The 24,565-nt window shown below is 41.6% G+C and overlaps 1 protein-coding gene across 1 annotated transcript; it reads left to right on the top strand.

The window, feature by feature from the left end:
- The first annotated feature begins 10,733 nt into the window (after positions 1-10,733).
- LOC129680385 (putative zinc finger protein 833) lies at positions 10,734-20,493 on the top strand. The gene is given in 3 exon segments (XM_055612002.1): positions 10,734-10,935; positions 19,314-19,590; positions 20,025-20,493. Coding segments are annotated over 3 exon segments (948 nt in total).
- The last annotated feature ends 4,072 nt before the right edge of the window (positions 20,494-24,565 follow it).

Raw genomic sequence — 24,565 nt, 5'->3', positions numbered from 1 at the left:
CCCCAGAACCTCTTGATCAGAGATTTGTAATAATTTACATGAACTCACATAATTGTGGGGGAAGAGTCCTGCAGATTTTAACTGAGCCTCTTTTCAAAAGGAGAGATACTCTTCAGACGTTGATTTCCATTTGCTAATCTAGTCCCACCTCTTGTTGGGCCAATCTGAAAGAAGACTTCAGAATCCATCCTGTTTTATAACCTGTCCAGCATTAGAAGACTATGCCAGAGGAAGACTGGCAGATAGTTTTTAATCCACATACTTGTAGATTCAAGCATGTAGTAATTCTTATAGATGTTTTCACTAGAGGATGAAAATCATTCCTCACTAAAACAGAAAAGGTCTTAGATGTATAGAGTGTCTGCATAGAGCATATTGCTCTTTCTTTTGGACTTCCTGTTCCCACAATCTGATAAAAACTTGGATTTCATTTCAATACCTTTGAGGGAGTAGGTGAAACTCCTAGAATGAAGCATTATCTCCACATAGCTTTTCATCACAATCTTCCAGGAAGGTTGAAAGGACTAATACAACACTTCCATGCCCTTAAAGGCTCTAAGAGAACCCAGATGCCCTGGAAATGGAGTTGTAGGCAGTGATGAGCAACAGATGTGAGTGATGAGCACTTGCTAGTGCTCTTAAATGCTGAGGCACCTCTCTAGCCCTCTAATTTAACTCCTAAGAGATCTCTCAGTAAGCTTACACTATCTAGGCACACTCTTCTCTGAGCCCACATTTTCCCCAAACTTACAACCCACCCCAGACCATTTTAAGTCTTTTACAGTGAGTCCTTTCTCCAGAATAACCTCTTTCTAGCTGCAAAGACTCATTATTTGGCCTAGTAAGTCATTGTAACAGATAATGAAAGGAACAGGCTAGCTTTACTGGCTTCTTTACCCCATGTTAAACTCCACCCTACTGCGCTGCGGAGGAATGTCCAGATCTGCAGTATGAGATAATGTTGCTTAGTAACTGGTCCAGACGTCACAGCTCCCCCACTCACATCGGGGAGGGACCAGATGGACTTGGCGCCTAAAATAAACCAATCATTTTGAAAGTCAACTACTATACTTAATCCAGTTCGCCAAGTTTGCAACCTCCACTCCTTCCTTTAAAAACCTCAGCCTTCTGTCTCTCCTGGCTGTTCCTCTCTAGTTGGGGAGGGGAGCAGCCATATTGCACAAGCGATGGCTCGAATGAACCTCTTGCAAATTGCATCGATCAGGCCTCCTGAGTTCTCTTCATTCCCTCTGGAAATTAGGGTCCCCTTGGGCCTAACAATAACTGTCATTCAGCACCAAGAGAAATACAGCTCCAAGCCTATTGCCACTTTTCTAGGACAACTTCCTCACATTAACACAAGAAATTAAGTTAAAAGGTTATGTACAAAAGGCAGAGACTGCTAAGTGAGAATGGCAACAGCTTTCGAAACCTCAAAGCCTGTCCCTAGTAGCACATCTCCATCGAGGTCACACCTTCTAGTCCTTCCCAAGCAATTCTACCAACTGAGGACTGAGTATTCAAATACATGAGCCTGTAGGGCCATTCTCATTCAAACCACTATGGACCACCTAAAGCTTTCTGGACTGGATGTTAAGTCTCCATCTGCTGTTTAATTGCAAGGCCAATCACTACGGATTCATCTCTTTAGAGCTAATATTGTTCTACCCACAGAAGCATAATAGGCTCACAGGCCTATTCCTGTGAGCCTCCTGGACATCTCCATTATCTCTTTCAGTGAAACCAAGATACAGGCCATTTAGCTGCAGATGGTATTGGCTAAGAAATGCCAGCTGTTACTATTAATATCAACACCTGTCTCCTACAACTGACAATGACTTACTCTGGAACTTGGTATTTGTGCTACCTTGAGTCATGTTTTCATGTTATTCATATTTAACACTAGAATAAACTATCATTCTATTCTCTTTGAGTTGTTGCTAAAATCCCTTTTCTGGACAAGACATAAGTAGAATCTTATGTCTATTCCCCTCACTTCCTAAGGTCCTGATAACAAACCAAGGTACAATGCCAAAAAGGTTCACCAAGGGGCACCAGTGGGTTTACTGGACTTACAGAGCATAGGAGGAGGCACTTACAGGAGTGTGGACACTCCTTCCTCCAGTGTTGCCCTGGGAAGCCTTTACTCGGTAGTGCTGATGGCCTTCCCATAGCTGTGCAGACAGACCCTTCTTCCCTAGTTTTTTTTTTTTTCTACTTACCTACTCTAGACCCCTGGGAGCCCCATGAAATTAGGATAAAATTGCATACAATTGGTTGGGAGGCGTGACTGGATTCTATGGTGATGATCCATATGATCAACATCTTCTCCTGTGAGGGAAGATCAACAGTTAACAAACCCAGCTGAGATGTCCTTTTGCTAGTAGGCTCATTATGAACCCCTGAAGCTAATGGCTTTTTGCCTTGGAGGATAATTTTGCCCAAGGGGAAAGTTTTGTTTCATTTTGGCACTATAAAGAAAAGGAGTTACTTTACTTCTGCAGAGCAGTGATTAAAATAGTCTGATAACAATAAATTAGGAAAGAAAGGATGTATTTTAGATTACTGTTCCAGAGTGGATATAGTTCATCATGATGGGGAAGGCGTTGCGGGAGGAACATCAGGAAGTTTTGTGGTCAAGAAGCATAGTGACCACCCATTCGATCAAAACAAAGGTTAAAGGTGAGAACAGAAATTAGAGCTAGGCTATAAAATCCAAATTCTTCCCTAGTGATGTATTTCCTGCAAGGCTCCCCTTTCCAAAGATCCCATAGCCTTCTTAAACAGTGTCATCAACTATAGCTTGTGTGTTGAGATACACGAGTCAACAGGGATACATTTTTCATTCAAACACAACAGGAACCACAATACCAATGGAACATTGCAACTTAGGTATTACAAGCAACTTTTTCACATTTTGAACCTCTTCAGTTGTGTAAGACATGGGTAAAATAAAGCCAAGTTGTTTACCATGGCTACTTTCTATTTTTTTTTTTATAAGATCTCCTCTTTTCAAAGACCTTATCAGAGTGGCCTTTTTTCATTCATTCTTCTATCAAAATTTCAATTCAAGGGCATTTGAATATTGTCTGACAGGATTCAGGACAGTGATTCTCAACCTGTGGATCACAGCTCTTTTGGGAGGTCAAATGGTCCTTTCACAGGGATTGCCTAAGACCATGGGAAAAGTTATTTACATTATAATTCATAACAGTACCAAAATTATAGTTATGAAATACCAACAGAAATAATTATACTGTTGAGGGTCACTACACCATGAGGAACTGTATTAAAGGGTCACAGCACTAGGAAGGTTGAGGGCCATTGATTAAATATTTCTCTACAGATTTTCTCTTCCTCTAAGCTTTGAAGGTAAGCACCCGCCATGTTGTAGTCATAGTAACATAAGCCTTTAAATTTTTATTTTATCTTCTTGTTTTTCTTGCTCTTATTATTCTTCTTGTTCTTGTTCTTTTGTTCCTGTTCTTTCTCCTTCTTCTCCTTCTCTTCATCTTTTTTCTTCTTTTTGTTTTTGAGACAGGATTTCTCTGTGTAGACTTGACTGTCCTGGACTCACTTTGTAGAGCAGGCTGGCCTTGAACTCACGGAGATTCACCTGCCTCTGCCTCCCTGACTGCTGGAATTAAGGGTGTGCACCACCACACCCTGCTTTATTGTAATTTTTACATGTGTGTGCCTGCAGAGTCCAGAATAGGGTGTTGGTTCCCCTAGAGCAGGAGGTAAGGGTGGTTGTGATCTCCTTGACCTAGGTCCTGAGAATTAAACTCAGTCTTCTGCAAAAGCAACACATGTTCTTAACCACTGAGCACCAAACAGGCTCTGACCCTCCCCCGTGCCCTGCATTCCCGTCAAAACTTTTTCAACCTATATGCACTATTGACTTCCATATTTTAAAGATTTTCTTGCCCTAAATCCCAACTTTCTTCTTCCAATTCAATTTCTGTGTATGCCCTGTGTGTGTCTGATAGTAAAGCTATAACAGCTAGAACACCTGTGATAGTAATTTATGACAAAAAAGAACATTAAGTTTCTTATAGTTCTGGAATGTAGTGCTTTCTTGCTGCAGCCTAAAATGGCAAAAGGTAAATAAGAAAAAGCAAACATGTTAAGAATGGCTTTTGGGTATTGAAGAAAAGGCTCAGTAGATAAAGCTGCTTGCTGCTAAGCTCAACTACCTGAGATGCATACAGTGGAAGGAGAAAACTCATTCTCTTAAAATTTGTCTTCTGTTCTTTATACACACACTATGGCATGCATGCCCCACCCCCAATATAATTTTTAAAAAGCTTTTTAAGAAAAAGCTTTTTGGGCTGAGAAGATGGTGTAGTTGGTAAAGTGTCTGTTGTCAAGCATGAAGAGTGGAGCTCCTATCCCCAGCACCTGCTTAAGAAATGAGAGCATGCTCCTCCATCAGGGGTAGGCGGTCAAAGAGCCAGCCACTGAGTGCATGTCAGAGACAATCTCTGTTCCCCTTACTAGGGAACCCAATTGGAGACTGAGCTGCCATGGGCTACATCTGAGCAGGGGTTCTAGGTTATCTCCATGAATAGTACTTGGTTGGGGTATCAGTCTCAGAAAAGACCCATGTGTCCAGATATATTTTGGTCCTTGTGGAGCTCCTGTTCTCTCCAGGTCTTACTATCTCCCCCTTCTTTCCTAAGATTCCCTGCACTCTGCCCAAAATTTGTTTATGAGTCTCAGCATCTGCTTTGATACCCTGCTGGGTAGAATCTTTCAGAGGCCCTCTGTGGTAGGCTCCTGTCCTGTTTCCTGTTTTCTCCTTCTTCCAATGTCCATCCCATTTGCCTTTCTGAGTGAGGACTGATTATCTTACCCAGGGTCCTCCTTCTAGCTCAGCTTCTTTAGGTGTACAGATTTTTATAGGTTTATCCTATATTATATATCTAGTATCCATTTATAAGTGAATATACCATGTGTGTATTTCTGCTTCTGGGATACCTCACTCAGGATGAGCTTTCCTAATTCCCACCATTTGCCTGCAAATTTCATGATTTCTTTGTTTTTAATTGTTGAGTAGTATTGCATTGTGTAAATGTACCACAATTTCTGTATCCATTCCTCTGTCGAGGGACAGCTTGCTTGTTTCCAGGTTCTGGCTATTATGAATAAAGCTGCTATGAACATGGTCGAACAAATGTCTTTGCTGTGTATTTGAGCATATTTTGGATATATGCCTAGGAGTGGTATAGCTGGATCTTGAGGAAGCACTATTCCTAATTGTCTGAGAAAGTGCCAGATTGATTTCCAAAGTGGTTGTACCAGTTTACATTCCCACCAGCAAAGGAGGAGGGTTCCCCTTTCTCCACATCCTCTCCAGCATGTGTTGTCACTTGAGTTTTTTATCTTAGCCATTCTAATGGGTGTAAGGTGAAATCTCAGGGTCATTTTGATTTGCATCTCCCTGATGGCTGAGGACGCTGAGCAATTCTTTAAGTATTTCTCTACATCTGAGCAGGGGTTCTAGGTTATCTCCATGAATGGTACTTGGTTGGGGTATCAGTCTCAGAAAAGACCCATTCTATTCTATGTTTAGTTCTGTACCTCATTTTTTAGTTCGATTACTTGCTTTGCTGCTTTTTAACCTTTTTAGTTCTTTATATATTCTGGATATTAGTCCTCTGTCAGATACAGGGTTGATGAAGACCCTTTCCCAGTCTGTAGGCTGTTGTTCTGTTTGAATGACAGTGTCCTTTGCTTTACAGAAGCTTTTCAGTTTCATGAGGTCCCATTTATTGATTGTTGATCTTAGAGCCTGAGCTGTTGGTGTTCAGAGGAGCACAATGCAGCTTGTCGTGATGAGACCCGATAAGCTAGGGTCAGATGGAAGGGGAAAAGGACCTCCCCTATCTGTGGACTTGGAGAGGGACATGGGAGATGATGGAAGTAGGGTGAGATTGGGAGAGCATGAGGGAGTGGGCTACAGCTAGGTACAAAGGGAATAAACTGTAATTAATATAAAAATTTAATTAAAAAAAGAACTTGGAGTACACAGATCTGAAGTAGCTAATTGTAATTTCAAAGCAAATGGCAAGCATAGACTCACTTATGCTAGCTTTCTGTTCTTAACATGTACTCATTGATCGATTATTGTGCTGTTTTCTAGAAAGTTATGGAGTAACTTTGACTTTCAATAAAATATTAATCAAAAAAGAAAAGAAAAGAAAAGAAATGACAGCATTCAATATGGCCTGTAACCTCAGCAATGACACAGAGGAGATAGGTGAACCTCCGAAGATTCTGGGCCGAACAGTCTAGCTGAACTGATGAACTCTGGGAGCAGTGAGAGATTTTGTCATTCAGAAAGCACATTGAAGAAATGGGAGTGAATCAGGGATTGGTGGTACACACCTTTAATTCTAGCACTCAGGAGGAAGAGGCAGACAGATCTGAGTCTAGCAAGTGAGTTCTAAGACAGTCAGGGCTACACAGAAAAACCCTGTCTAAAAACAAAAACAAAAACAAAAACAGGAACGGAAGGAGGCAAAATCTTAAGAACCAGTGATCTTCACATTAGAGCAAACAGTACGCCGGGCGCACAAACATATGTATTGTTTGTGTCTGTTGTGTATTTGTGTGTGGTACACGTGAAAATGTAGGTGTATCTGCACACATACTATAAGTCAGATCAATACTCCAAAGATCTTCCTCTCTGGGTCTTTGCTTTATTGCCTCGAGAAATGGCCTCTCCTTGAACCAGAAGTTTGCCTTTTTGGCTAGGCTATCTAGTCAGTGAGCTCTCACAACCCAGCTACCTTCCTACCACTTCCCATCACCCACACCAGCACTGGGGCTACTGGTCCATACATCCCTGCCCAGCTTTTTATATGAGTGCTAGGGATTTGAACCCAGATCCTCATGCATACAGAGCAAGGGCATTTACCTACTGAGTTAGCTTCTCTGTACCACAAACATAACAAATTAGACAGTACAACTGCGAAGGAATTCATGTAGCAAATGGAAACTACTATGTTGGATTTTAAATAATTGAACACAGTTATTTGAAAACTACATACAAATTAAGCCTCCTGGTATATCAGAAGACATTTCAGTTCATCAATTTTTTAATATGGCTCAAAATGAAAGTAGAAAATATTATTTTTTTAACTTATTGTTAAATATACATGTGCCATTGGAAACTGAAGCAAAATTGGTATAGTTTGAGGCCAGCCTCAACAGCACAGTGAATTTGAGATCAATTTTGTTGACATAGCAAAGTTCTGTCTCAAAAATAAAATAATTGTCTATTAAATTTATATGCTAAACTTGGAGATTTAATATCAATGTGTAATTTAAAGAATGAAATATGGGCTTGCAAACATGGCTCAGTAACTAAAAAAATTTATAGTTCTTTCAGAGGAACTAAGTTCAATACCCAACACTCAAGGTTGGCTCACAGACTGTCTGTGACTCCAGTTTCAAGGCAACCGACACCCTTTTCTAGCCCATGTCGACATCCAAATGCACATGCACAAAAACACATACAGCACACATATAAATAAAAATTTTAAACAGAACTAAAAATACATAGTGTAGAAATCTATGCTAAGATAAGCCACCAAAAGCAGTAAAAAATATAAATTAAAAAGGGAAAAATCAAACAATATACATTTATACTTGTAAAATATTTCCATTGAAAGGAACAGACTAACTTTGTAACCTATATATCTTCTAAAGCCTATAGTTTTGAGTTCTAGGCTCAGATTAAGCTAAAGCCTCTTAGTACCTTTCCAGGGAATGGAGGAATGTGACCCTGGCCATCTGTGAGGACAGAGATAAAAAAGCAAGCAAGTAATGACCTTCACTCAGCAAAAAGAATGACTAGACCCTTGTCTTCGAGATACTGTTTCTTAGCAACCAACTCAGATGGCCTCAGTCCTTCTTGTGAGTAGCCCCTGACCTCCGGCCAAAAGCCCGCTGCCCCAATCTTCAAGGATGAGCTAATCACTCCCACCTTTAATTGCAGCTGCATCCACACTTGGCAGGACTGGCCAAGCTTGAGCACCCAAGACTAACCAATTATCTTACTTTATAGCTTCCTCATCCAATCCTGAATTGCCAAGACTGCAACCCCTCAAAATTCCCGTGCCATGTCCTTTAAAAACCCAAGGCCTTTGTCTCCCAGTGCCACCCTTTGTTGACCGGCAGGGGTGACACCATTGCATGATGGTTAAAATAAACCTCTTGTGATTTTGAATCGATGAGATCTGGTCTCCTAAGTTCTCTTCATCCCTTCTGGAAATTAGGCTCATGCTGGGCCTAACACCATCAGGGTATGTAATTTGTGGATGCTCAATCTTAAAACACTTTCTTAGACCCTCAAACATCTATAACTTGTGTTTACTAACCTTTAAACAGTTTCTTAGCCTCTCAAACATTTTCTTAGGCCTTTGTATCTAGTTATTTACCATGAGACATAGGTGAGACTGCTGTGAACATTTATTGTCCTTTAGCTAAAGGGATGGTAAAAGGTTACATCTGAGGCCTGTTTCTTGAGTCTGGCAACAAGGCATATTGTGTCTAGACTTGACAATAGCAACTCTAGGACCCAGGCTTAAGGCCTGGTCTCCTGCATATGAAGAGAACTGAGAAGGCATCTGAAGTCTCCCAAGATAGAAGTTGGCAATATGTCCGTGGGACCCAAGTGTGAGGCCAAAACAGACCTGCTGTTACCTGGGCTGCACAAGGGTTGTAGAAGTCACTGAATCTAGGACCTATTTGTCCTCCACCAGGCCAAGGAGCTTGAAGGCTAGAAGTGTCTGTGGCTCTTGTGCTGGCTGAACCGCCATGGCTGGGCACAGAGAACAAGCCTGCATGGGAGCATTTTGACTTCCAGAGGCCAGTCTGCCGGCAGGAAGTGTGTGGCTTGTTGAGGCAGCAGCGGGACCAGCATCCCCTTTGGCTGCATTTGAAACAGTCACCTGGTGGAGTTGACTCTTGGCCATACCCCGGTGGGATGGAGCACTGCAGACCTCTTGCTTTCTGTGTGGAATGCCAACAGCCTCAGAGCAGCAGCCAAGGTCTGAAGCCTAGTTTTTTGCTGTAGGTGAGCTTGTCAGGAAGACTCCTCTCTTATTATTTTTACCAACTCCTGTACGGTGACCCAGGGACCATCCTCAGCTGTTTAGTTAAGTAAGCAGCGAGACCATGTCTGCCTCTGCAGGACTATAAATATGTTTTTGAACATATTAAAAGACTTGATCATCTATGAGATGACTGACTATATTAACTTGTATTTGTTAACCATTAAATATTAGGACTTTGAGTTTTGTCTCTGTTAAGTTGGAGCCTTAACAGTCATATAGTCCATTAAAGCGAGAGCATAACAGTTTTCTGTATGATTTAGTATATAAAAAGTTTATAGCTTATACAAGTCTAAGGCTATACTATAGATTAATAATATTACCATTTTTAGAAAACAAGACCAAGCATATTTTAACCTTTTGATAGTGAAGATATAGCACAAGGATCAAGTTTTAACATAAATAAAATGCTTTTAAAATTAATAGATCTTAATTTAGAGTATTGGTAAAACTTGTATGTAGCAGTCCCTGAGTGTTGGGTTTTAAAATCAACAATATAGTAGAACAGTATAAAGCAAGTTTAAAATTACATTGAATTTATTATAGCAAAACTATTAGCCAGAAAGCCTACTGGTGAATCCGGATCACAGGCAGCTCACGGCAGGAGAAACAGTCTTTATTAATTTAGGAACTGATAAAGGCATAGGCAGTTAGAAGTACATTTTAAATTAGCTTAATTTGAGTAGACTTTCATAACTTTGAAATTTTAACATTATATAAAAATTATTTTGAAGCAGGGTTGAATCATATATATTATAAAATATAACTTTGAAGTTTTATAAAAATCCATACCAATTTAAAATGAGACTTGTTGCTGTCCTTGTGTAAAAGGAGATAAAATATACAAAGAATTAATTATGATTAAAATTTTTCGTACCACATGGTCACCTTAAGGTTTACAGTTTAATTTTAAGTTTTTTTTGTTTGTTTGTTTTGTTTTTTTGAGAGTATAAAAAGAAACCAGAGAGTATATTTCGCGAGATAGCAGGCAGAGAGAAACAGACAAGACTTTGAGAAAAGAGAAATAGAGAATTGTTTTTTACTTCATGGATCACTGTTAGTGTTACTGGATATTACTGGATATTTGACATTTGAGTAGGGCAAATGTAGGTGTAGAAGCCAGAGGTTTCCTGACATTTGAGTAGGGCAAATGTAGGTGTAGAAGCCAGAGGTTTCCATAAGAGGAGAGAATATAAGGAAGCTGTTCCTGTGAATGAGAAAGGGAAATGGAAATGGACCATGTGGCTAGTGGTTTGTCAACCAAATAGCTCGGCAGGTCTTGGGCTTAGCCTGGCTAAGCCTGAGAACCTTGGTGCCTGGTACCAGGGCTTTATCAGCAGTAAGTTCTCCTAGAGGGAATCTTATCCCCAGGAAAGGATAGGGGCAGATAGGCAGCTTTAGAATAGAGGTAAGAAGGGGCACAGTGGCCTTTTAGGGTCTACAAGAGACTGCAGTTTTGCAGCTCCGAAAACAGTGGGACAGTGGGGGAAACTACAGTGTTTTGGTTTTTGTTTTTGTTTTTAATAACCAAGATGGCTGCCAATCATGTGACTGCCCTTGATTGCCCTAAGTTAAGATGGTGGTGAAACCATGTTCTTGGCCTTAGTGGAGATGGCAGTGAAGCCGTGTCTCCATCCTCCTTATTCCAGAATCAACATGGTGGCCATAGCAGCACAGGGAGACCAGGTGCTTGCTGGTGGGATGGCTGTCCTGGCCTGGTTTGTAACCCTCTGCACACTCGTGGCACAGCTGATCGAAGTCTGCACAACTGAAAGCCCTTCTCTGCAAGCCAGCCTCTCACAGCAGGCGTTTGGTGGGAGATTAAAAACTTCACCCGTGGGGCCTGAGGCAGCAGCACAATCTAAAGCCATCTGTGCACAGGGTCCCCAACAATTGCTTACCTAACAGCAATAGGGTAGAAGCAGGCTGTGTCTGTGTATGAAGCGGCAGTTTCAGCGTCTGGCTTGAGTGTTTTAGTTTCCCCAAGCCGATTTTGGCAGTGTGAGTGTCTGCCATGTCTCCCGTGCTTGGAGCACATGGCAGGACATGGAGTCTGAGCAGCTGTGAGCAGAGGGACAGGTGTGCACGGTAAGGGCAGGGCAGTTGACAGTGTAGGTTTTAAGGCAGAGGTGGTTGAGTGGTGGTTAGGGATAGGTGGATCAGAAACAAAAAACATCTGTTGCAGGCATCATGGTCTGATTAAAGGGTTCCTGGCATGAGCAGACCAGGTGCTACCAGGAAAGCCCTTCCTGGCCAACGCACCAATGTTATGACCAATGAAATGATGATGCACATAACAGATTTTATATGAAAGAGGTTTGTTAGATGGAGATGAAGAGAGAGAAAGGAGAGTGAGACATGATGTGGGGAAGGGGGAAAGCCCTGTTAGAGAAAGGGGAAAAGCAAGAGAGTAAGAGGACAAGAAAGTGACAATGTGGCAGTTGAGACTTTTAAGGAGCAACTTAACCACGCTGGTGGCTACCTGGCAGGCGACACATGATGACATCATAGGTTGCTAGGCAACCCCTAAGCAGGCTGCCTGAATACTAACACTTCCTCTTCACCTCTTTGGCTCCTCTGTGTGCAACCCTCCGTGGTCCCTGAGAGGGGTGCCGGGATCTTCAGGCTGTGCTGCTGACCTCTTTACACCTCCATACAGCAACACCTCAGGACTCAAGAGCAGCGGAGGCTAAATCTCCACAGCCCTGGGACCTGAGATCAGACGCTTGGAGAACCTGAGAAGCTGAATCCACAGAGAAAGCAGCACCTGAGGCCTCAGTTACTGCTGCTGCTGGGAACTCAGGAGAGGGAGACATGTTTAACTGGCGCTTTCTGCGAGCTTGGAAGCCATCTCTATGGCAACAATGTATAAACTAGCCATTCCTCTGAAGCAGGGAGCCAGTCAGGGACCAGAACTAGAAACCTGACCTTTTAGTATAAGTTCATAGTTGAGTTAAGGAAAGTTGTTTTTGTTTAGTTTAGAGTTCAAGTCTGTGTAACCCCTTAGGTATGAGTTAATAGGCCCCTCCCCCACACCCCTCTTTCAAACTGGCAGTTCTGGCCTGTAACTGTTATAATGCCCACTCCAGCCCCTCAGCCGGACCCCTTTCATATTCACACCAATTTTAGATGAAAAGGCTGAACAAAACCCCACCAATCCTCACTCTGGAAATCTTTGCCCTAAGAAGCTCTGCCCCCTAAAAATCCTATATAAAGGCTGTTTTTCCCGTTCTGTGCTGTCCTCACCTGGAAGCAGAGGCAGCCACTCCTGGATTCACCCCTCCTCATCTGGATTTGTCTCTCCAATAAATCCCTTTTAAGACATTTACTGCTGGTGTGACTCTTATTAGAAGCCAAGAAGCCCAAAAGAAAAGAATTGAAGAAGGAGCAGAGCTGTGTGGTTCCTGGGCTCCGTGCCTGAGGATAGACACTGTCCAACCTCGCAGTGTGGGGTTCCTGGGCTTTGAATCTCAGGAGACCCTTCCCTTGGGGTGCTGCCTCTGCCTCAGAGCTGGGATACTTTCTCAGGTCTTGGAGGTGGGGTTTCCTGGACACCTCACCCAATCAGGAAGGCCAACAATCTGGTCCAAGGCTTTTGTGTTTTTGGTTGAAAGACTTTTGAGGACTCCTACTGTTTCCTTAGGGGTTATAGGCCTATTGAAATTGTTTACCTGATCTTGATTTAACTTTGGTAAATGGTATCTATCAAGAAAATCATCTAGTTCATTTAAATTTTTGAATGTTGTAGAGTGCAGGTTTTTAAAGTAAGACCTAATGATTCCTCAGATTTCTTCAGCATCTGTAGGTATGACCCCCTTTTCATTTCTGATATTGTTAATCTGGATTCTGTCTCTCTGCCTTTTATTTAGTTTGGCTAAGGGTTGTCTATCTTACTGATTTTCTCAAAGAACCAGCTCTTGGTTTTGTTTATTCTTTGTACTGTTCTCTTTGTTTTTAATTTATTGATTTCAGCCCTGAGTTTGACTGTTTCTGTTCATCTACTCCTCCATCTTGCTTCCTTTTGTAGTAGAGCTTTCAGGTGAGCTTTTAAGTTGCATGTATGATATCTCTCCACATTCTTTGTGACAGCACTCTTAGCACTGCTTTTATTGTGCCCCATAAGTTTGGGTATGGTGTGTCTGCATTTTCAGTGAATTCTAGAACGTCTTTAATTTTGCTGGATATAAGTCTGGGTTGGTATCTGGTTTCTTAGAGAATGTAAGACATGTGCCCAGGCCTTTCTGGCTGTGAAAGTTTCTGTTGAGAAGTCTGGTGTAATTCTGCCTTTATGTGTTACTTGGCCTTTTTCCTTTGGGGCTTTCAGTATTCTTTCTTTGTTCTGTATATTTAGTGTTTTGATTATTATATAGTGGGAGAATTTTCTTTTCTGGCCCAACGTATTTGTTATTCTGTAAGCTTTTTGTACATTTATAAGCATCTCTTTCTTTAGGTTAGGGAAAATTTCTTCTATAATTTTTTGAAAATATTTTCTGAGCCTTTGATCTGGGAAGTCTAATGGAAGCTTTGGTTTCTTTGTAAACTCAGTTATGTTATGTAAATCTGTTTTGTTTTAATCCCAAGTGTGAGATTTTAGTTGGGCTTTGACAGATGTTAAAGGCTTGCCACATATGGCATGGAGAGGAACATGGTCTAGGGGTCTGAGGATATAAATATGAGAGCCCAGAAAGAAAACATGCTGGCGCTGGAGAGATGACTCAGAGGTTAAGAGCACTGGATGCTCTTCCAGAGGTCCTGAGTTCAATTCCTAGCCTTCACATGGTGATTCACAACCATCTAGAATGAGATTTGGTTTTCTCTTCTGGCGGGCAGGCATACATGTAGGCACAATATTGTATACATAATAAGAATAAATAAACCTTTAAAAAGAAAAAGTGTGGTGTGCGATGGTGGCATGTGTCGAATGGCAGTTTGAAGAGACCAGAGATGGATGGTATGACAGTTTGGAACAGACAGATGAAAGAAATCTTTGGGGCACAGCAGCTTGGAGGAGACGGCTAGCTGCGTTTGCTGTTGACTGAGTTTGGTATAGATATCCCTAAAAGAACCCATTAACCCTCAGCAGCTGGAAGAAGTAATGGGGTCTTATCACCGGCCTGCAGTGATGCCTGGATACCACCTGAGTGAAGGCTGGGGGGAAAGAGACAGGGAAACACAAAGAAGGACACCAAGTCTACATTCTGATCAAGGTGTCAATTTAATAATGGTATAACCATCACTTATATAGCAGAAAAGTACACGTAGCTTCTCACGGAGGCAACAGTAAGCCAAAACATATGAGGGCTCACTCAAGGTTACACAGGACCTGCTGTCTGGTTACCATGGTTGAATGGAGTTTCTCAGGGTCAGAGCCCTCTTCTGTAGAATTGCCGGGGTCAGTCTCTGAGACAGCAAACTTTAGATTATAGCCAGGGCCAGGAGGTCGAATTCCACTGCTCAGATGCACACTCCAATTTGCCACTAACTCCAAATAGGCTGCCACAATTTCTCCCTTTTGAATTAAAGGAACTGTGCCTGTCTTAGTTGGGGGTGATTCCCAGTAGATATCTTACCCGTTATGGGAGAATTCTGCTTATAGGGGGATTTCCTTGTCTTAGGTTGATATCTAACCAATCGCCCATTTACCAGTCATTGACTAACCGGCCCATTGCACAGGAAAGGAGAGGTTAAAGCTGACGTTTGACTTGGGCAAGCCAAGCCCGTACCTGGGGCGAGGGAGTTACAGCATGCCGATGTTCAATGGCCAAAAGGACTTTGTGCGTGGTGTCATTAAATCTAGCTTGGTGCTGTTAAGCTAAGTGGACACATCTGGCAAATACAAAGATAAATGACCAGCAACAAGATAGTGGTTGGGCACTAAGGCCCAAAGGTGTAATTCAGCTTTCACTGCATGAATCAGCTGCAACATGCCAGGAGCCAAAGCTTTTTACTAACGCCAAAGCCAAATAGTGAACAAAGGTCATTTAGTGGAGATCTAAAGCTATTTAGCGAAAGAGTTACCTAGGACCCTAAATCATGGGTGATAGATTTGTGAGGACATCTGTCTGTTAGTTTTAGAGCATCTGTGAGATATCTTAAGAAAACATCCTTATGATATCTTGCAGGTGTAATATTCAACCCATGAAAGCACTCTTCCTATCTCCTGCAACAGTAATTTAGCCTTCCCCCTTTCTTGCCTTCTCCCTATATAAGTTGGGTAAAAATTTCTAGGAAATGAGGCTTTGATCAGACAAACAGACTTAGCCTCCATTCCTTGTGTTTCTTGTCCCCCCTCATTCCTTCCACCCCCCTCTTTAGGAACTCGTTGAAGTCCCGCGGGTCGGGACAGCAACAGGATCAGCAATATCGTCACTTGGGGAATGATCTTGTTCCTTGATGTAATCCACTTGTTGCATCAGTCTCACTGGCAGCCATCGAGCAGCATCTTTAACCTGCAAAAAACCCACAAACATATCCAAATTAAAATGGGGTTGGGTCCATGCCATGTATTATTCAAGGGGTCCCTCCATTTAACCATGGAGTTTTAGGGTGCCAAAAATGTTCAGCTGCAGATTTGCCATATTTGTCCAGAGTTAAAAAATTCAAAATAAAAAGTACATGATTTAATTGAGCTCTGGATGAACAAGGAGGGCATAATTCCCTCTTTTTTGTCTTTTATAAATGCATCTTAATGGCAGCATGGCCATGTTTAACTATGCCTTGGCCCAAAGGATTATGAGGAATACCTGTTACATGCTTAATATTTAATTTTTTATAAAAAATTTGAAAGAGATTGCTGGTATAAGCTCTTCCATTATCAGTCTTAATTTGGTGTGGCATGCCAAGAACAGCGAAGGCAGCCAAACAATGATCTATAACGTGGCATGCAGCTTCTTCAGAATGCAAGGTAGCAAAAATAAATCTTGTACAGGTATCAATAATTACATGAATAGATTTTAACTTTAATCTGCAAGTTGAACAGATAACCCTGGAACTTGAAAAATAACTTTTTGTCCATTAACAGTATAACCAGCTTTTCCTTTAGCATTACCATTAAAAAAAATAAAACAAGCATTTTTTAAAGGTTTATTTTTAATGATGGTAGGAAAAACAACACTATGTAAAGTAAAAAATTGAATAATCTTATTGGAAGGGTAATTATTATCTAGTTATCCTGTAAATCCAGTCAAAGAAAGCAACCATTCATTTGAATTAGTGTAAAGCCAATCAGTCTGAGCTTTACTCTATGGTATAATAATCTTGGAAGGCTCAATTCCAAAGTAAGCCAGTGCCTGGCTGCGTCCTGCCACAATGACTTGGGCCTCATAATAAGGCAGAATTACTTTATTGGGACTAGCTGACAAGTGGACTCACAATAGAGAATTAGATTGTCATAACAATCCAGTAGGAATTGACTGGGTTTGAAATACAAGTAATAGGAGTGGAGTATCTGGATCCCAATATGTTACAAAATGATTTTCTAAAGCCTTTTCCACTAGCAATAATGCATCTCGAGCCTCTGGAGTCAATTTTCGAGAGGAGGTTGGAGCTGCATCCCCTTTAAAAATATTAAACAATGGCATAAGTTGTCCAGTGGTTAATTTTAATATGGCCTAAGCCAATTTATATATCTCCCAATAATTTTTGAAAGTCATTAATGGTCTTTAAATTATCTTTTCTAATTTGAACTTTTTGATGTTTAATAGCCAGGAGAAATAAATTAAAACCTAAATAGCTATAAGGATCTCTAGTTTGTACCTTCTCTGGAGCAATTTTAAATCCTACTTGGGACAAAGCCTCAAATAGATCTGTATATTAAGCCATAACATCTTGAGCTACAGGAGAGGCTAATAAAATATCATTCATATAATGAATGATATAAATAGAAGGTCATTTTTTTTTCATACAGGACAAATAGCATTAGCTACAAATTGTTGACATAAAGTAGGACTATTTGCCATGCCCTGTGGCAACATTTTTCAGTGATAACGTTTTATAGGTTTTTAAAAAATTAATAGAAGGGAGACTAAAAGCACATCTATGGCAAAGGACGCAAAGAAATGGAAAAAAGCAATCTTTTAAATCTAAAATAATCTTGTGTTTTGAGGAATCCCACTAGGTGATGGGAGTCCTGGTTGCAATGCTCCCATAATTATCATAGTCTCATTTACCTTTCTTAAATCTTGTAATAATCTAAATTTGCCAGATTTCTTTTAAATTACAAAAATGGGCATGTACCACAGTGAGTTACAGGAAACTATATGCCCTCCCTGGAGCTTCTCTTTAAACAAATCATGTGCAGCCTGCAATTTTTTAGAATTAAGGGGCCACTGATCAACCCATACAGGATCATCAGATTTTTAGTTAATTTTATCTGAATAGGGTTCTGGTTGTTTAGTGACCCGTATTAAAAATACCTTAGCCTTTTAGTTCCATTGTTTCCTTGTGCCTCAACAGGTGGTACTCTGTCATAAGCTTATATATGTTAAAGTGTCATATTTATCAGATCTCTGACAAGTCTGAGGGACAGCATATCTGAGTTACTCTTTGTCTATCATTATCATCTGGTCTAAACTGCATACTATAAAACAGGATGCTAGAATCTCTAATTTTGGTGTATTTCTTAGATGCATGTTTTAGAACCAAATTTTAAGTAGATCTATATAGGCAAACTTCATGGTTATCCATCCTAGGCTTAGCCTTAAAAAAAAAAAAAACCTAAACAAAGAGTCTAGGTAAAGCTCAATCTTACACTCAATTGCAGTCTTTAGCATAACTTTAAACCTGCTCTTTCTGATCTAAAATCAAAGCAAAACTTTTAATCAGACACAGTTCATAAAGGGGCTAGCAAATCTTATTAATCCTATTAATCATATTGCATTAAGACTTAACAGCCAAAAGATTAAAGGACAAAAGTTTCATTTAGCATTAAACAGAGAACTAAACTTAGCTTGTAGCCCTCAGTAAAGACTATTTTGGACATACCAAATCTATAGGCCAGAAAGAAACAGCATTAATTTGTTTATTTAGGCACTGGCAGCCAGGCATATAATTTATATAATGGTTAACAATGATCTGAATATAACCCTGCATAACCCTGGGCTAACATGGAACTGCAGTCTTTTTCTTCATTTTTCAATGAAGAATCACCGGCCTTTTAAATGAAGAACAACATATTTTACAGTTTTTTTCTCAAACCATAAATGCCCTCAGGCTTTCTATACATACATTGACCTTTCAGAGCATTTTATATACCTTTAGGTTTTTAGCTTTGTTCTTTTGGTTTAACCAGACATTTTTATTTTAGAGAAGCTATTTTTTTATTTATTCTTTTTTTTATTATTTTATTCTTAATGCCTTCTTTTTTGCTTTTCAGACAACATGAAAACTTTCATTAGAATCCTTTTTGTGGTTTTTTTTTTTTTAGTGGTCTAGAATATACTAAATTATTTTATGGGTCTTTACCATCCTGACACGATACATTGTAATAACTGCAGATTTTTTAATTGGCTCAAACAGCATGGCTTGATTTCATTTGGCAAATTAATAAATTAATAAAATAAATACTAAGTTTTGTTTTTTTTTTTACTTTCCCCAAAGGGTTGAGAAATTGTTTTAAGTTCTTTGTCAGATTGCCCAAGAGTTATTATTTTAAAATACCTAATAAATTTTAAAGTGTTTTAAAGAATTTAACTCTAATGGTTCAGGACCAAACTCAGAGGTGTTGATCCAAACTGTCTCATGCCCAAAAATTTTATCAGTCCAAGTCCACAGAGAAACGAATACACACAGACATACATAAGAAACACAAAAATCCAACATTGCCACTATCAGAGTAACCAGAATACCCAGATGCCAAGACTTGACCGGCTCCAACCTCACACAAGTCCCACAGACTCCAGAAGGAGTGGAACCCCTCATACCCCCCAACACAGATTCCAGAAGGAGCAGAGTCCCCATGGCCCTCTCCACAGCTTCCAGGTGGAGAGCAGGCTCCAGCAGCCCTCTCTCCATACAGAGCAGGGTCCCAGAGACCCTCCCTTCAGGTGGAGCAGAGTTGGGACCTCCCCTGGTCCCAAAAGGAGTAGAGCCCTTGTGGGCCCCTGGGGCCCTCTCTTGGCCCACTCCCCGGGAATTGGAGCATCCTCCAGATTCCCTCGACCAGATTGGAAACTCTCCTGTTTTAATCATGAGGAAACAGACCTTATTTATGTAAACAATGTGGCAAAGCATGTATTCGTTCTTACCATCTTCTCCAACATGAAAGAAGTCATACCCGAGAGAAACTTTATGCATGTAAGCAGTGTGGGTAAGTATTTGGATGTTCTTCACACCTTCGCAAACATGAACGAATCCACACTGGGGAGAAACCTTATTTATGTAAGCATTGTGGGAAAGCCTTCAGCGATCCCACCACCCACAACAATCATGAGAGAACTCACACTGAAGAGAAGCACTACATTTGTAAACTGTGGGGAGCCTTCTGGCCCTTGCTGCCCCCTGAATTTTTGGCATCCGGCCTGACCTGGCTTAATGGCCTACTGCTTGGATACAATAGTGCATTCCTGGCTGACCTGGGGCTTTCGATAAAGGTCATCTTCCTGAAACACCTTAAACCCTCTTCCCCCTCAGGGTTTCCCAAGTAACACTTCTGAGGAACTTTCCAAACAACCATTATTAGTGCATCTTGTGACTCTTCTGGTGGGCTATCCTGTAATTCCTAGTCACTTAGTAACTCTGCCAAAGGCAACTGCATTCCTCCACCCTGCCTATAAAGTTGTATGAAAAATTGAATAAACTGAGACCTTGATCAGAGAAACTGTCTTGGTCTTCATTTCTCTTGTCCCTTTCCATTCCCACTCCCCCATTCAGGGTCTCTGTAGACAGACCTGCAGGATGGGTCAGTAAACAGTGTGGGAAAGCCTTCATTCGTTCTTCCCAGCTTCTGATCCACGAAAGAATTCACACTGGAGAGAAGCCTTACTCGTGTAAACATTGCGGGAAAGCCTTCACCTACTCCAGTGCCTGCTACATTCATGAACGGATTCACACGGGAGAGAAACCCTATGTTTGTAAGCAGTGTGGGAAGGCCTTTACGTGTTCCACGTACCTTCACAAACATGAACGAATCCACACTGGAGAGAAACCTTATTCATGTAAGCAGTGTGGGAAGGCCTTCATCCAACACAGGGCTTGTTACAATCACGAACGAATTCACACTGGAGAGAAACCGTATGTGTGTGTGCAGTGTGGGCATGCACTCATTTCCCCAGACCTCGCAAGCAAACAGGAACGAGAAACCAGAACAGACAGCCAGCAGACAAAAGCAAAAACAGAGACAAGGACAAGAACAACCAGGGTACCTGCTCCTTAAACATTTAAATATTTTTTAAAACCTGTTTTTGCAATATTAAAGCAAAGCATCCTCTTTAGGAGTGAAATCATAAAGCACATTTATAATTTTAAAAATCAAAACCAGACTTTAAAATTTACCAGTGCAAACAATTTAACTTCCAAAACCAATACTAATTTAAAATGAGACTTGTCTTCTCAGTCTAAAAGGAAACAAAATTTATGTTAACTAAAAGGTTTTATAATTTTTTTTCTTTCTTTAACCCATACTATGTGGCAAAGATGACAGATTCATATCATATGGTTGCCTTTTAAACATATGTGTTTATAAAGTCTATAAATACATATGCATATATATATATAGAGAGAGAGAGAGAGAGAGATTCTAAACAAGAGTTTGAATATAACTTTAAAATATATCCAATTAATTTTGATCTTTAACCTGGACATACAAAGCATATTAACCATTTAAGATCAGTCAAAAACAAACATATAATGGCTATATATTTAAACACAGAGATAAAACTCTTTTACTGGCTTCAGCTGTAAATTTAAGCATGATAGTAAAGAGTGGCCCAATATCAGCTCAAAGTTTAATGTAACCAGTTAAATTTGCTTTAGGTCGATAGGGTCTGATAGCTGTTTTACAGGCAGAATTAATATTTTCAAAAGCCAACTGCTGCACAAAAGTGCCGGAGCCAGCCAGCAGAGTCGAATGGTTCTTGAGTTGGGAGTGAGGATTAAAATTAATAAAAAAGCACACAGCACACAGGAGGCTTTTTAAGAAGGTCCGGACTCAACAGCCACAGCAGCAAGCTGCAAGCTGCAAGCCTCTGCAGCAACAGCCCTAGCAGCCACTTAGCAGCAACTGCCAGCCTGTCTTTTTATTGTAGAGTTTTTAAGCCAGACTAGAAATATCTCAGAACAATGGGTTAATTTCCATGAGGAGCCTGAGGAAGAGGTGTGATCTTTACAAGCTATCCCACCTGCTGTCACAAACAAATGGAGATGGACTTGCAAATTCTTCCCTGACTTAGTGAAGGCCTGGTAAATGCAGTCTCTACACTGAGATTTAAATATCAAAGCAGCTGCCAGAGGTGCGGCTCCCAACACAAAAGGAAGTCCACTCTGAGTGAATACCCTTTTTGTGTTACATTAAAATTATCATTATCGGAGGCCAAGATGGCGGCACCAGGAGAACACTGCATCTAAGAAGCAGGACAACATTTTCCATACAGCGACCAAAAGACTAAACTCTGGGCCCTAAAACAACAGCGATCATGTTTCCCAGGTGAGAGGAAACCCCCACGGGGTGGGAATCAGGCGGGTCCACGCTCAGGCCACCCAGCCAGAACCCAGAAGAGATCCCGGGTCACGCAGGCACTAGGTCCCCAGACCAACGCCACAAGCCTGCGTGTCCTGATCACCTTCCCAGGCTGATCGGTGGTCACAAAAACACCAGAGACTGGGAGTCCCAGTCACGAGAAAAACCCACAGGGAAGGAAAGCAGTGGGACTGGCCACGGGTCACCCAGTCTTTCCCTGGAAAAAGTCTCGCAGACTGCCGGTCTGAGCCGCCATCACTGAACTGGCCTCCTGCCGCCAGCACAGACAGGTGTTGCATGCCAGCTCTCTAGCACAGACGGAGCTGCACGCCCTAGTGCAACAGAGACAGGGAGTTCCTGTTGGGAGAGGGCCCCACAGGGAAGGAAGGAAACAATGCTGACTTGGGACACCCAGGTTTTCCCCGGGGAAAGTCTCTCACAGACCGGCGGATATGAGCCCCATCACTGAACTGGGCTCCCGCCACCAGCGCCAGCACAGAGAGGGGCTGCGCACCCAGCTCTCTTGCACAGACAGAGATGCATGCCCTAGTGCAACACAGTCTGGGAGTTCCTGTCGGGAGAGGCCCCCACAGGAAAGAAAGGAAACAGTACTGACTTGGGCCGCCCAGGCTTTACCTGGGGAAAGTCTCTCACAGACTGGCGGGTATGAGCCCCATCACTGAACTGGCCCCAGGCCAGAAGCACAAAGAGTAGTTGGGCACCCAGCTCCTGCAGACTAGCAGGCAGGCACGTGTGCCGCCAGCCCAGAGACCTGCTTTGTACCAACTATTCCTCACAGACAGAACTGTGTGCCCAGGACATCAAGAGATTTGGAGTCACTGTCTGGAGAAATCCTCACAGGGAACTAAGCAAAGGGGACGGACTTAGGCCACCCAGTATATCCCCAGAAAAGGTCCCACAGACTGGCCCAACCCAGGGACTTACTGTGCACCAGATAGCCTGCTGTTACCAGGAGAGCAGTACTCACCCGCCACAGATTACTGCTTGGGTACTGGGGCACAGAGCCCCAACCTCAGAACCAGAAAATCTGAACACAGGGAACTTCCCAGAGACTCATACTCCAACCAAGGACTATTCATGGAGATAACCTAGAACCCCTGCACAGATGTAGCACATGATAGTTCAGTGTCCAAGTGGGTTACATAGTAAAGGGAAGAGGGACTGCCTCTGACATAATCTGATTGGCCTGCTCTTTTATCACCTCCCCCTGAGGGGGGAGCAGCCTTACCAGGCCACAGAAGATGACAATGCAGCCACTCCTGATGTGATCTGATAGAATAACATCAGAAGGAAGGAGAAGAGGTCCTCCCCTATCAGTGGACTTGGGGAGGGGCATGCATGAGGAAGGGGGAGGGAGGGTGGAATCAGGAGGGGAGGAGGGAGGAGCTTATGGGGAAATACAAAATGAATAAAGTGTAATTAATAGTAAAAAATAAAAAAATTTAAAAAATTATCATCATCATTATTATTATTTATTATTATCATCACTATTATTATTAATATTTAACTTTTCCAATTTTTTAAATAACTGAACCAGTTCTCTTTTTATTTGGATTTTCTGTTGGAGAACAGCAATATCTTTCTACAGTTATCTCGTGCTACCTGCACATGTAGAATGGAAAGCCACAAGGGCAGAGGGCACAGGAGGCCAGTCTGAATTATGAGACTTGGCAGCTTTTTTCTCTGGGTTTCATCCTCACTATGTAGCTCCTAGATTATTTTCTGCTCTGAAATTACACAAATCTGTTTGAGCTCCTTTATGAACATTTCAAATAACCTTAGAAATACTTTTTTTTTTTTTCTGCTTGTTTAGTAGCTTTAATTTTCCCGAGCAACTCTTTAGTTTTAAAAAGTAAAGGGATTAGGGAGTTTATCCTAATTCTTTGTGTCTTAAGAACCTATTTGAGGGATCTGATAAATCCCATCCTTCTAGTTCCCTGTCCCTGACGGCCACCCAACTCTACCTTAGTCAGTTGCTTCCCGCACGCTCCAGTGGTCTGTATAACTTGCCTCAGCTTCTCCTCTGTCTCAGGTTCCCGGATTTTGGCTCCATCTATCACCAGCATGCAGTGACACCAGAACACCACCTGAATGAAGGCTGGGGGGAGAGAGACAGGGCGACACAAAGGACACCAAGTCTACATTCTGATCGAGGTGTCAATTTAATAATGGTAAAACCATCACTTATATAGCAGAAAAGTACAAGCAGCTTCTCACGGAGGCAACTTTACTTAGCCAAAACATATGAGGGCTCACTCAAGGTTCCACAGAACCTGCTGTCTGGTTACCACGGTCTGTGCCCCCTTTCCCCACTAGCCTCTCTCCTCCTTAGGGTTGGTGGGGTGGTACAGAATGCTTAGAGGATGAGGCAAGGTGCCCCGCTGCTGGGGTTGCCAGGAGGACAGGGAGGTTGTAGTATTGTTCCTTGTACAGACTTGGGTCCCCAGTGTTTGGTGCATGTATGTTTAGACTTGGAATATCCTCTTAGTGGGTTTTCTTTGATGAGCATGTAGTAGTCGTCCCTTTTTTGGTTAATTTTGCTTTGAGAACTATTTTGTCAGATTATAAAGTGGTTATACAAGCTTACTTGGAATAACCTTTCCATCCTGTTACCCTGAAGTGTTGCCTATCCGTGATGTTAAGGTGTGTTTTTTTGGATGTATCAGAAGGATGAATCCTGTTTTTACATCCACTCGATTAGTCTGTGTCTTTTTATTTGGGAATTGAAAACATCAGTGTTGTTAGATTT

Source organism: Psammomys obesus, unplaced genomic scaffold, assembly GCF_907164565.1.
Source record: "Psammomys obesus unplaced genomic scaffold, mPsaObe1.curated_primary_1811, whole genome shotgun sequence".
In the NCBI taxonomy this organism is placed as follows: Eukaryota; Metazoa; Chordata; class Mammalia; order Rodentia; family Muridae; genus Psammomys; species Psammomys obesus.
The sequence above is the reverse complement of the archived record's forward strand: the minus strand, read 5'-3'. Positions and strand labels throughout refer to the sequence as shown.